Source organism: Podarcis muralis, chromosome 2, assembly GCF_964188315.1.
Source record: "Podarcis muralis chromosome 2, rPodMur119.hap1.1, whole genome shotgun sequence".
NCBI classification, from domain to species: Eukaryota; Metazoa; Chordata; class Lepidosauria; order Squamata; family Lacertidae; genus Podarcis; species Podarcis muralis.
Genome location: NC_135656.1, coordinates 113399112 through 113413243, shown reverse-complemented (window position 1 = coordinate 113413243; position 14132 = coordinate 113399112). Strand labels below are relative to the sequence as shown.

At 48.2% G+C, this 14132-nt stretch overlaps 1 protein-coding gene across 1 annotated transcript in view; it reads left to right on the top strand.

Moving 5' to 3' along the window:
* The first annotated feature begins 2884 nt into the window (after window positions 1-2884).
* LOC114592138 (complement C4-like) overlaps window positions 2885-14132 on the top strand; it is a 63287-nt gene continuing 52039 nt past the window's right edge. The window contains exons 1-6 of the mRNA XM_077920919.1: window positions 2885-3035; window positions 7663-7849; window positions 8080-8263; window positions 10595-10665; window positions 11662-11750; window positions 13766-13848. Of these exons, the coding sequence (XP_077777045.1) occupies window positions 2959-3035; window positions 7663-7849; window positions 8080-8263; window positions 10595-10665; window positions 11662-11750; window positions 13766-13848 (691 nt within the window). The 5' untranslated portion in view covers window positions 2885-2958. The remainder of the gene's footprint in view (window positions 3036-7662; window positions 7850-8079; window positions 8264-10594; window positions 10666-11661; window positions 11751-13765; window positions 13849-14132) is intronic.

Here is a 14132-nt window from a genome sequence, read left to right as displayed (position 1 = left end):
AGCAATCGGATTCTAAGACATGCTGGCTCATTTTTCTTCCGCTAATTAGTCCCTTAATTACAAGGCTGTTTTGCTTAATTAAAACCGGAGAGGGAGAGGGAGGCAGGAAGGGGGGGATTTATTAGGGGGTTCCACTCCTCGCTCCCAATCAGCGCTAATTAATATCATCTCCAACTGCACGCTTAATGAGCCACTAATTAACGAGGGAGGGAGGGGGAAGGACTCATTCATTCCCCGCTCACCTGATTAGCTAGTCAACCCCCCCAAAAGACATGAACCCGATTATGATGATTGCCCCACACGAACCTTTTTTTTAAATAGGCTTAGCCAAGGCCCCGCAGAATCCTGCCTTTCTCTGTTGTGCCTCATTCCCACACACTCACTCTCTCAAGGGCAGAACTTTCCCTGGTTTCCAACCAGGAGTAACTTTCTGTTTATACAGGCAAGTGGATTTCTCGTAAATCACGTGGGTCCAGTTCCCAGCAGTGGGAGGATGCGAAGAGGAAGAGAAGCAACCAGAAATCCCCAGGGCAATGTCTAGTTTTTGAGTGTGCGAGAAGGGGGTGCGGGGTGGGCTTTTTGAGAGAATACAAGGACAGAGCAGCACTTCTCTCTCCACACACACACACCCCACCCCCCGCAAACAGGGTTTTATTTACCCTTAGCGAAGGGAGAAGGAACCTTTGGCTTTCCAAATCTTGCTGGGCCAAAATGGCTACCAGCCACATGGTTGTTGTTGTTTGTTGTTGTTATTGTCATACCTTGGCTGTGCATTTATTAAGGTACAAGGTAAAGGTAAAGGTACCCCTGCCCATACGGGCCAGTCTTGACAGACTCTAGGGTTGTGCGCCCATCTCACTCTAGAGGCCGGGGGCCAGCGCTGTCCGGAGACACTTCCGGGTCACGTGGCCAGCGTGACATCGCTGCTCTGACAAGCCAGAGCCGCACACAGAAACGCCGTTTACCTTCCCGCTAGAAAGCGGTCCCTATTTATCTACTTGCACCCAGGGGTGCTTTCGAACTGCTAGGTTGGCAGGCGCTGGGACCGAACAACGGGAGCGCACCCCGCCGCGGGGATTCGAACCGCCGACCTTTCGATCGGCAAGCCCTAGGCGCTGAGGCTTTTACCCACAGCGCCACCCGCGTCCCTATTTATTAAGGTAGGGGGTTGTAAAAACAATTTCGTGCCTTGAATGTGATACTCTGTATTAGTGCATCATTGGTAAAGGTGAGCTGCTGGCTCAGTACCTAAATGCATACCACCCACTCATAAATTTACTATAAAATGAAATAATCATAGACTCATAGAGCTGGAAGGGACCCGGAGGATAATTTCCTCCTAATATTTCTCTTTTCCCTAATATGCATTTCTGTATGATATTGTTACAGAAGTCGGGTGCCTGCCCAGTGGCATAGGAAGGGGGGCGGAGGGGGCGGTCCGCCCCGGGTGCCACTCTGAGAGGGGTGACAAGATGGCTGTCTATACGCGTGCCGTCCGTACAGACTGCCTCTTGCACAGCAACTGTATGACCTGCCGCGTGTGCGCAGTCCGAACAAGATGCCGCTCGCACGGGAGCCCATATGGCCGCTGCATGTGCGCGGCAGCCCGTACGGACTGCGCATGTGCGGCATTCTGTACAGTCACCACACATGCACAGTCCATACGGGATGCTGCACATGCGCAGTCCGTGCCACCCCAGGTGCTGGAGAGGGTTCCTCCACCACTGGGCCTGCCCCTCTCTCTGCCGAATGGTGGCAAGCGCCCATGGGGTCCCAGGCATGCACACGGCGTCTGTTTCCATTTGGAGAATAGAAGACATGACAGAGACTGCCGTGCTTTTTGCCCCCCACCCCTAACCCAGACATTTCCTTTTGAGATGTAAAAATCAGCCCAAATGGGCATGTTTAGGTTTTCCCGGACGTATGGCAACCCTCGGGGGGGGGGGGGGAGATGGGGCCGCGGACGCCCCAGGTGTGTTCTATGGACCCCTAATTGGGAACCACTGTACTAGATTATGTATTCTCAGACACCTGTCTTTTTTGTACCTGTTACTCGCTTGGAGATCCACATTGCAAATTCGGATGGGCGCCAATTTCGAAGGATGGCTGTGTTTGCGGTACCCTTTTGGAAAGTGCCATGAGGTAGATTTAAAATGTGAGCGGAGATGATTATGTATGCGACGGAAGCAGCGGGATGCCACTGGCCCGGAGATGGAAAGAAGATAAAATCCCGACCAGAGAACAACAGCTGATGAAGGTGATGGACTACGCCAAAATGGTGGAAATGACTGGGAAAATCAGAAACCAGGAAGAGAGAAACTTGAATAAGGAATGGGGGAAATTACAATTTACCTAAGAGAACACTGTAAACAACTAAAAACTTTGGCAGGATTTGAGTAACGCTTGTAATGTACTAAAAACTGAGGTAGAAATGGATTGTTTTAAGAAAAATAGAGAAAATATATGATGCAGTTGGAAAAGTTTGAAGATGGAAACCTTGGAAGGGTGGAGGGTGTCCCTTTTTTAAAGAGATATTCCTTTATTCTGAATAGGATTCCCCGCAAGAAAAGGGAAAAGTTGACAGCTATGGTGGAGGAAAGCCTAAGGATTCAGGAAAGCCTAAATGTTGATGATTATGACTAGTGTTTGAATTCAGACGTGTAGTGTAAAACTGAACAAAAAAGATTATAAACAATAAAACATGAAGGGAATTGAATTTCTGTGCTCTGCATCCCTAGCTCTCCCTATCTGTTCCTATTAAGTTTTCCTTTTCCCTGGACTTGTCATAACCCGCTTGAGGGCAGGGCTTTGGGCCATGAATGGTGCTCATAGCAGCTGCACATCACTCCCCCTCTGACCCCGCCTCTTCTGTCCAGCCCCGAGACTGAATTGCAACATCCCCTTGCAGCCTCCGGCAGAGCAGCAGAACTGTCCACTCTGTGCGGTTGCAGCCCAGAGATGGCATCTGGGAAGAGGGTGCCTCTCTGGCTGGCATGCTTCGGGGCTCTGGTGACTCTGAGCCATGGCGCTCCAAGGTGAATATGTTGGGCAGGGATGTGGCTTTGCCAGTCCCCAGTCCCCTTTCTGACTCCTGTCTCAAGAATAGCTTCTGTTTTTCTGGATGGGCTTTAAGAACGACCTGGCAAGCAGAAGTTCAAGAGGTGAAGGGTGGGGTGGGTGTGTTGGGTCCTTGCTTCGCAAACAGTTACCTGTTGCCCAGTTACCTGTTGCCCAGTTCTGCCTGTTGCCCAGGTGTCAAAGGCACAGGGAAAGTGGCAATGCTTGCTCTCTTCAAAGGCATCTGCATGCTCTCAGTAATTCTGCTGTCTGCTTGTTTCAGTTATTTTAACTGTGTTGCAGTCTTAGGCTGCAATTCTATGCTCCCTTACCTGACCGACTGGGCTGCTATTGGCATGTTATTGGTCCTCAATGAAGAAAGACAAGTTGTTACAATCGCAGGAAATAAATATTAATTCGCATGCATTGCCAGTGATTAAGCGGCTGGCTCTTCTTCTTTAAAATGGATTGCTTATGAAGGATTTGGTTCTATGTTAATGAACTATTTTATGCATGATATAAGTTGATGCAATTTTTATGCGGCAAATGAGGTTTTATGCTGAACTTCAAGGGAGGTGGGGGAAATGTCATATAATAGTGTTATCTAAGCATCGGCTGCTCTCGAATGTAGAAAATAATTTGTTTTCCCCTCCAAACTTGTCAAGTATTGCTAACTTTGATTAATACGTTATTGTCAATTTTTGTGATTAGATTTATTTCACAGGATAGTATGTAACTCTGAGGGCTATGGAGTGCAATCTTGGGCATTTTACTCAGAAGGAAGCACCACTAAATTCAATGGGATTTTATCTCAAGTAATGGTGGGAAAGGTTACAGCTTAGTTAAATTCTTTTCGGGAGCCTCCAGAGTGTCAGAATTTTGTGGGAAAGATCCAAGCCCATGCTGGGGCGTTCAGGGTGGTATTCAGTGTTAGTGCTACTCAGAGTAAACACATCAAAATTCATGAAGGTGACTAACTTTCAGTAATGGGTGCACTCTGAGTATCACTTGGAATCATAGAATTGTAGAGTCAGAAGGGACTCTGAGGATCATAAATAGATAGATAGATAGAAAGATAGATAATTTATTATGGTCAAAGACCAGCTCACGTAACATAATACAATAAAAACAGCGTTCATAAAGATAAAATATACAATCGGAGCAGATTGCAGCCATAGCTCATGAGTTAAAATTGAGATATATACTTACACCCATACAACTGAAATTTGGGCCATAGCTGTCAATGTTTCCCCTTTTTTAAGGGAAATTCCCTTATTCTGAATAGGATTCCTCGCAAGAAAAGGGAAAAGTTGACAGCTATGATTTGGGCTACCCTGAGGATCATCTAGTCCAACCCCCTGCAATGCAGGGAAATGCAGCTGTATCATATGGGGATCGAACCTGCAAGCCTGGCATTATCTGAACCAGCTGAGCTATTCAGACTGAACATAAACCTTAGGTCTGCACCATTAAAGTGGATTAATAAGCTCTGTGGCTGTAGAGCAATGCATCCTGTTAAAAAGGGGGAACCTGACTTCCTGTGGTTTTTAAAGCATCGGTTTGTGCAGAGCCATCAGCAGATTGGTATGTGCCTTTTTTCTTTTGCAGAACCAGCAAAAAAACAGTGCTGTTTACACACACACACACTTTTATTATTTGAAGCGTTTTCTTTTAAAAGTGATAGTTTGTTCAACTCGGGAATTCCCCAACTCGTTATAATCGAGATGGCGTTAAGGAAACAACACTCTGTGGAAGGCTGCCAATATCAATATTGCGAAAGAGTGGAAATTTGTTCCCACTCTGAAATCTTCTTTGTTGCTTGCGTTTTGATTATTTATCAGGGAAGGAACAGGGTTGGGCCAGAAGCTCGGACACAAACAGAACTGGGGCGAGTCGGGTTGGAGCCCTATGCTCAGTTTCCTGGGAGTAAGCACTCTGCTTCTGATACAATCCAACTTCCTACCCACTTCTATCATGAATCCTTCTGCAACCGTCTAACTTGGCCGACTCTACTTTCTTGCCCCACTCAAGAAACCCACTTTTGCCGCAGTCCCTCTCCTTAAGGTTCTATGTAAATATAGGGGTGCCAACTTGAATAAAATAATGTGGGGGCCCAGGTAAAGCCCACCCTGCATAATCTGTCACATGACACAGTGCACCCACACTATTTGAATGGGAATACCCATTAACTTAAGGGAAGCGGGTGGTGCTGTGGGTTAAACCACAGAGCCTAAAGGTAAAGGTAAAGGTACCCCTGCCCGTACGGGCCAGTCTTGACAGACTCTGGGGTTGTGCGGCCATCTCACTCAAGAGGCCGGGGGCCAGCGCTGTCTGGAGACACTTCCGGGTCACATGGCCAGCGTGACAAAGCTGCATCTGGCGAGCCAGCGCAGCACACGGAACGCCGTTTACCTTCCCGCTGGTAAGCGGTCCCTATTTATCTACTTGCACCCGGGGGTGCTTTCGAACTGCTAGGTTGGCAGGCGCTGGGACCGAGCAGCGGGAGCGCACCCCGCCGCGGGGATTCGAACCCCAATAGGACTTGCCAATCAGAAGGTCGGTGGTTCGAATCCCCGCGATGGGGTGAGCTCCCGTTGCTCAGTCCTTGCTCCTGCCAACCTAGCAGTTCGAAAGCACGTCAAAGTGCAAGTAGATAAATAGGTACCGCTCCGGCGGGAAGGTAAATGGTGTTTCCGTGCGCTGCTCTGGTTCGCCAGAAGCGGCTTAGTCATGCTAGCCACATGACCCGGAAGCTGTATGCAGGCTCCCTTGGCCAATAAAGCAAGATGAGCGCCGCAACCCCAGAGTCGGCCACGACTGGGCCTAATGGTCAGGGGTCCCTTTACCTTTACCCATTAACTTTGTGGGGACTCTGCCCCCTAAATATTTATTGTGGGGGCTGAAGGCCCCCTTCATAGGAGTTGGCTTCTATGTCTCCATACCCTCTAACATTTCTCCGGTGAAAATAGGGATGTCCTATTTGATAATATTGGGCACCGATCAAACATTAAGCATTAAAATACTTCCCTATGCAGGGCTGCCTTCAGATGTCTTCTAAAGGTTGTTTCTTCTTGGCTTGGAGGTGTGGGGTGGGTGGGTCACACAACTCCATACCTTCCAACATTTCTCCAGTGAAAATAGCGGCGTCCTACCATACCCTCCCAACATTTATTTGATGAAAGTAGGAATGTCCTAAGAAAAACTGGGACATTTCAGGGTCAAATCAGAAACCGGGAAAGCTTCTGTAAATCCACGACTGTAAATCCTGGAAAATAGGGACACACAGGATCTGTATCTTTCTTTCGCAAACACACACATACATTTATTCTTCTTCTTCTTTGGCACTCATTTGTAGCCAAGTCAGATTATAATCCATAAACACGGTTTTAACAATAAGTCCGTAAGTGACTGTGGAGGCCAATTCTGGACCCACATGTCCTTCCACAGTGGGGACATTGGTTTTCGGGTGGGAGTTGATTATGGTGAGGGTTTGCCAAGCATGCCTTCCTCTTAGCACGTTTCTCCCTTGCATCCTGAGTTCATCTTCAAAGCCCATGACACCTTTGGTAAAGGCTGTTCTCCAGTTGGAGCACTCACAGGTCAATGTTTCCCAGATTTCAGTGTTTATACTACATTTTTAGATTTGCCTTGAGACAGTCTTTAAACCTCTTTTGATGACCACCAGCATTACGCTTTCCATAAACACACAGAGAAAGAACACACATCCCTCCCTCCCAGACACACATGCATACATTAGGGTTGTTGTATCTCAAAAAGTGAAAATCAGGACAGAGTTGTTTAGTTATTTTTTTGCCCGAAGTTGTTGAGGTCCTTTTGGTTGTTTTTTTTAAAAAGGGGAACCAAAGTTGTTTAGCTTTTTTTTTTTAAGTTGAAGGTACAATAATTTTTGAGTTTTGAAGTTTTTAAAAGGCATTTTTGGTGCGATTTAACCCCTGTTGCTGGTTTTCCAAGGCCATTTGCCTGATTTCCGAAAAATAATCCAAGACGCCATTTTCGGAGGCGAATTTTAGGACATGTCCTGGAAAATCAGGACATATGGCAGTCTTAGCATACATGCCCTTTCTCCTTCCTTCCTTCCTTCCTTCCTTCCTTCCTTCCTTCCTCTCTCTCTCTCTCTCTCTCTCTCTCTCTCACTCACTCACACACACACACACACACACACACAGATAGAACTTGCTTCCCTCTGCCACTCATGTGCTTGCCTGCCCAGGCTGTCATTCACATTCACAGTCTATTCCATATAATATATAAATGAGCATATGAATAATTTGCTGGATCAGGCCAATTAACCACCTGGTCCAGCATCCTGTTCTCACAATGGCCAAGCTGCTTAGAGGTTTTTACTGTTAAATCCTGTTAAATATTTTGTTTTTTTAAAAAATAATATTGAAAAAGAAAATAATAATACATGCCAAAAGTATGCACCTGTATATGATCTGGTTTGTTCCTCCCTCCCCTCAGAGCCTTTTCTCGCCTGTCGCAGCTTGCAAAAGTGTTTGGCATTTTCAGAGCCGCATGAAGAATGGCTTAAAGGAAGGAAATAGTGGGGCCAACTCTGTTATTATATCTCTGCCCACTTTGCAGGTTGCTGATGGTAGCGCCCAGCGTGGTGACGGTGGGGGTGGAGGTGCCGATCGCCCTTCAGGTAGAAGATGCCCCTCCAGGCGGGCTGTCGGGCACCGTTTATTTCCAGAATGAGTATACCAGGACACTATGTTCCCACGAAGTGCGCTTCACGGTCGGGCCTGATATACAGAAAGTGACCTTGAAGGTAGGAGATGCTGCTGCCCTCGGGAGATAATTCCTGGTTCTAAGCAATCGTCAACACTGGCAACTCCTAGAGCTACCTGGAGCCCATTGAAACTGATTGGGCGGAAGGCAAGGATGCCAACACTAGGGGGAGCCAGACCCAACAAGAGGAAGAGTGTTTTGCACAAACAAGACCTTTTGCCTCTCCCGGGGCCTTCTCCCCACTGTCTCACCCCTTTCTCGTTTTCTCAGGTGACCCCCGAACTTTTTAGGCAATGTGGCTTGACTCGCCTTCGGCGGGAAGGCTACATCCAGCTTGTGGCCCGCAGCCTGCAGCTCCCGAACGGGGTTCAAAGTCTCAACCTGCGGTGGACGGCCCGGAAAGGGTACCTGCTTCTGCAGACCGACAAGCCAATCTACACCCCTCGGCAAAAGGGTAAGTCCAACGCCTTGAGCATTTTGGCGCTGCTCGGCCGACGTTTTCCGTTTGCGGGCATGCACCCTTAAAAGACCCACGAGGCACCCGAAAGAAAAGCTCAGCCTGTGCACACGCTATATCAATAATAATAATAATAATAATAATAATAATAATAATAATAGCTATGTTATTTATACCCCACCCATCTGGCTGGGTTTCCCCAGTCACTATAAAGCCCATTTTCCCCCTCAAAGTTAATTCTGGGCACTGTTACAGATGGCTGGGAATTGTAACTCTGAGAGGGACAAGACAACAGCGTCTACAATTCTTTGAGGGAAAGCTCATAGATATACTATAGAATCATAGTGTTGGAAGGGACCCCGAGGATCATCCAGTCCACCCCGTGCAACGCAGGAATATGCAGCTGTCCCATACGGAGATCGAACCTGCAACCTAGGCGTTATCAGCACCACGCTGTAGCCATCTGAGCTGCCCAATTAAGAGTGTGCTTTGAGTGCCCGAGGCTGCATACACGCCAAATATTTAAAACACATTGCCCCCCACCCACCTCAAAAATCCGGGGAACCGTAGTTTGCTAAGGGTGCTGGGAACTCTAGGGGTTCTTATGGGTTCCAGGCAGGGCCGTCTTAAGCCTTTCCAGCGCTGTGGTGCAAAGATCCCTCCAGCGCCCCCCTAGGCAACTCCAAAACAAGGGAGGTGGAAAATGTCCTCTGCCTTCCCCACACCCTGATCCCTGGTGTGGTGGCGGTGATCAAGCAGGGAAACGTGATGGTGGACATGCTCTCCGGCCTCGGGAGTTGGCGTGGCGCAGTTGGCGGGCGTGCAGGGAAAGGGGCAAAGCCGCACAGCTCCTCCCCTCGCTAGGCCGCTCCTGAGAAGCCAGCGCCCTGGCGCAACGAACCACTAAGCCCTATGGGAAAGACGACTCTGGTTCCAGGATTCTTATGGTTGAGGGAGATTCCTTTAAATTCATAGCCTGGCGTGAAGCCTTGGAACAGCAGCCAAGTGTGCTGCGTACCTTTGGGGCTCATCCGAGGATCCCATTGCCTATGCTGCTGTTCGGTACTTAGCGCAGCAGCCTCCCCCAACCTGGTGCCCTCAAGATGTTTTGAATTGCCAGTCAGCCTTTGGGCCCCACCCGCTCCCCACCAGACATCCCCTTTCTACAGTTTTGTGATTCCTTATTGCCTTATCCAAAATAGCACTGAAGACAGGAGTGCCTGGCGTGCTCTGATCCATGGGGTCATGAAGAGTCGGACACGACTAAATGACTAAACAACAACAAAAATAGCACTGTGAGAGAACCGCTTCTATCGCAGCACGTGGGTTGGGGAACAAAGACCCATCTCACAGAATCCTTTGCCAAAACCCATAGCCTGACTCAATATTGTCCATTTCGCGTACACGGCAATGTCTATTTACGTGGGTCCAAAGGTGAAATAGCAAAGTCCAGTTTGCTCCGCACCTCGCGTTGCACACCCAACCCTGCTCGATTGCTTCTCAGCTTTTGTAAGCAAAGCCCTGTGGAGTCCCACAGCTGCACACAAACACACAAACACACACACAGGGAATGTGGCTGCCAAGTAACCGCCAAGGCCGAAGCCAGTACATAATACTCTGCAAAGGCAGCGGCTTAAGTTATCAATGTAACTGGGATACAAAAGCAACTACACTTTAGAGTAGGATTAAGCAGTTTAATGTGCGATGCCATCCTTATAGCCACAAAGAGATTTCTTCCCCCCTTTTGTGTTGCTGTATAGGGAAGTGTTTAATGTTTGATATTTTATTATGCATTTATATGTGTTGGAAGCCACCCAGAGTGGCTGGGGCAGCCCAGGCTGGATCTACACTGACCTATTTAACGTTATTAGAACGATATTAGATATATCGTTCTAAAACATCACAGGGCAAACTTGTAAATTAAAAGTGTTTCTTCCCTTGTTTTCTCTGTAAAAACGCTGTTTTCTCACTGCCAATTCCTGGTTGCTCTGCAGTGGTCTCTGGTGTCACATTTTAATGATGCATTGTGAACGTTAAAAGTAGGACGTAATGTGTCCATTGACGTTATGAAAACCCTTCCTTAATGTTCTAAACCATGAGTGTAGATCCACCCCCAGTCAGATGGGTGGGATACAAACAGGGCTTTATTTCAGCCAGATTTCGCTACCTCGCAGGCGGGCACCATTGCCATTATAAGAGAACAAGGGAGGCGTTCATGATGAGTTCCATAACCTCTTTTTCTAGTAAAAGATCACTGGGTATAATTATTATTATTATTATTATTCCTACTTCTTCCTCATACTCCATTTTTGGTTTTTCTGTTTCCAGTGAATTTCCGAGTTTTTGTCCTGGATCACAAACTGAGGCCAACTTCCGAATCCGTGGTTGTCACTGTGCAGGTAACTGAGAGCGCTGTTCCAAAATGTAAAGGCGTGGGAGGTCGAAATTGACACTCCTTATCAAAAAATCCATAGCATGGCACCCTGTTCTCGCAACAGCAGACCAGATACCTGCGGCAAACTCAAGAGTGGGACATTAGTACAACACAAGCACTGTCCCTTCTTGTGGCTTCCAGCCCGTTATTCAGAAGTATCCTGCCTTTGACTGTGGAGGTGAAACATCACCATCTTGATCGGTAGCCAGGATGAATTATCCTCCACGAATTTATCTCAGTCCCTGCTACCAGGGAACTCTGGGAACTGTAGTGCTGCGAGGGGAACAGACGGCCTCGGCACCCATAACATACTACCAGGGCTTTTTTTGCAGCCGGAATTTGCTGGAACTCAGTTCCGGCCCCTCTCAGGTGGGAACCAATGCCATTCTAAGAGATGAGGGAAGTGTCCTGGGACCTCTTTTTTGAGAAAAATAGCGTGGCATACTATACTTCCCAGAATTCTTTGGGGGAAGCCAATACAGTTCAGCCCCTCCCACTAAAATATTTGAGGGGCCTGCCGTCCCAAGTTAATTGGCATTGCCATTCAAAGGGTGGGTGGGTGCGTGCAGCATCATGTGATCGATTATTTGGGGCGGGGCTCCCCCCCAAATATATTACAGTCATACCTTGGGTTGAAGTAGCTTCAGCTTAAGCATTTTCGGGTTGCGTTCCGCGGCGGCCCAGAAGTAACGGAGCACATTACTTCCGGGTTTTGCCGCTTGCGCAGACGCTCAAAATGATGTCACGCGCAAGCGGGGAATTGCGACCCGCGCACGCGCAGACGCGGCTTGCATTCGCTTCAGGATGTCAACGGGGCTCCGGAACGGATCCCGTTTGCATCCAGAGGTACCACTGTATTCAAGTTAGCACCCCTGAACTGCTTTATATGTAAATTGCAGGTGTAGCCATGATTACCTGTTGTCAAAACATGGGTGTCTTCCTGTCTCTCTGTCTCCATCAGAACCCGCGCGGTATACAGGTGCGGAAAGTCGAGCGTATGCCGGTCCAGTTTGTGATAAATGATCACCTGTCAATCCCCGATATCTCTGAGTAAGTTTAACCAGTGGTGTGTCAATCAGGTCCAGGCAAATCCGACAGGTGGCAGAAATTCAAAGGTGGAGATCCTAAAAGTGCCCCTATTTTCCAGGGACATCCCTGATTTAGAGAAGCTGTCCAGGTTTCTGATTTGATCCCGGAATGTCACACTTTCCTTTAGGATGTCCCTATTTTCGCCAGAAAAGTGTTAGAGGGTATGGTAAGGTAAAGGTAAAGGGACGCCTGACCATTAGGTCCATTTGTGGCTGACTCTGGGGTTGCGGCGCTCATCTCGCTTTATAGGCCAAGGGAGCCGGCGTAAAGCTTCCGGGTCATGTGGCCAGCATGACTAAGCTGCTTCTGGCCAACCAGAGCAGTGCAAGGAAACGCCATTTAACTTCCCGCCGGAGCGGTACCTCTTTATCTACTTGCACTTTGACGTGCTTTCGAACTGCTAGGTGGGCAGGAGCAGGGACCGAGCAACAGGAGCTCACCCCGTCGCGGGGATTCGAACCGCCGACCTTCTGATCGGCAAGTCCTAGGCTCTGTGGTTTAACCCACAGTGCCACCCGCATCCCTAGAGGGTATGGTAGGATGTCCCTATTTTCACTGGAGAAAGGTTGAGGGTATGAAGTTATTTGACTCCTGAAGGCAATCCTGTATAGGGAAGTTAAAAAAAAAGTTTAATGTTTTATTGTGTTTTTATATATGTTGGAAGCTGCTCAGAGTGGCTGGGGCAACCCAGTAAGATGTGTGGGGATATAAGTAGTAAAATTATCATTATGGAATGGGATGTCCCTATTTTCATCAGAGCAATGTTGGAGGGTATGTGAGCAGTGAAGGTGTTGGCCTTGTCTCCTTACGCTTGCCCTGTTGGGATTCCAGGAGCCAAATACTGCCCCAAAGCAGCAGCTCTTCCTAATGACCCAAGCACCTATAATAATAATATAATAATAATTTATTATTTATACCCCGCCCATCTGGCTGGGCTTCCCCAGCCACTCTGGGTGGCTTCCAACAAAATATTAAAATACAGTAAAGCATCAAACATTAAAAGCTTCCCTAAACAGGGCTGCCTTCAGATGTCTGGTAGTTGTTGTTCTCTTTGACATCTGGTGGGAGGGCGTTCCACAGGGTGGAATACCTTGAAATAAGGAAGTAACCTTTTTTATTCTAGAGCAGGGGTCTGCAACCTTTAAGACAAAAAGAGCCACTTGGACCCGTTTCCGAAGAAAAAACAACAACTGGGAGCCGCAAAACCATTGCGACATTTAAAACAAATATATCTCCAGAGTCGCGATCTGACACCGGGCGGGAAGGTGACGTCGGGACGGTGCGTGACTAACGCACGCACCGCCCCCATGCGACGTCACAGCCAGTACAGCGCCCGCCACAGTGGGGAGTATCGGGGCGCACAATGCACCTCCTCCCCTCGCTAGTATCCGCCCCGGAGCCGCGGCAAAGATGTAAAAGAGCCACATGTGGCTCCGGAGCCGCGGGTTGCAGACCCCTGTTCTAGAGGAAATAAATATTGTACTTTAGCAGCGGTGTGCTGGGCAGGATTTTAGCCCGGGCTTCATGAGGAAACAATGATGACGAAAGCTTTACCTGTTGGATTTCTGCATGCAACCGTTTCATGGCAGACAAATGTTGCTTGCTGCCTCATGCTGAATCAGGCCACTTGGGACACCTAGCCTTTAAAGGCACAGGAGCATGGAGTGGCAGAGAAGTTGGCAACTGTTCTTTTAGGCCAGGGTGCAAAGGTCTGGTTTAGGGCTTGTGCTCATCTGGGAGGATTTAAAACAAAAACAAAAAAAAACCTGCTTTTCTCATTTGAGTGATAGACCCCTATGAAGCGGTACAAACTGCTTTTGCAAATTTATTGCTGTCTAGATATACATTGCCACTCAGCTTTTTGCAAGGGGGGAGGGACTGCTGTTCAATATGCTAAACTAGTTCCCTGGTTCTTTGCATTACTATGGCCTGGCTTGAGTTTTCTTCCTGTTCTTTCTGCCTTCCCCTCCTCCTAGGCCTGGCATTTGGCGAATCACGGCCCATTTCACCACCACTCCGGGTTACAACACAACCACTGAGTTCGAGGTGAAAAAATACGGTATGTTCTGCTAAGGCTGAGAGCTGTGTGTGACAGACAGCAGCCCAACAGGTGCGGTTGTTGAAACAACCTGATAATACGATTCTCCAACCCTCCCTTTTTGTGAGGAAGCGGTACATTCTTAAAAGGTAAAGGTAAAGGGACCCCTGAACATTAGGTCCAGTCATGACCGACTCTGGGGTTGCGGCGCTCATCTCGCTTTACTGGCCGAGGGAGCCGGCGTACAGCTTCCGGGTCATGCGGCCAGCATGACTAAGCTGCTTCTGGCGAACCAGAGCAGTGCA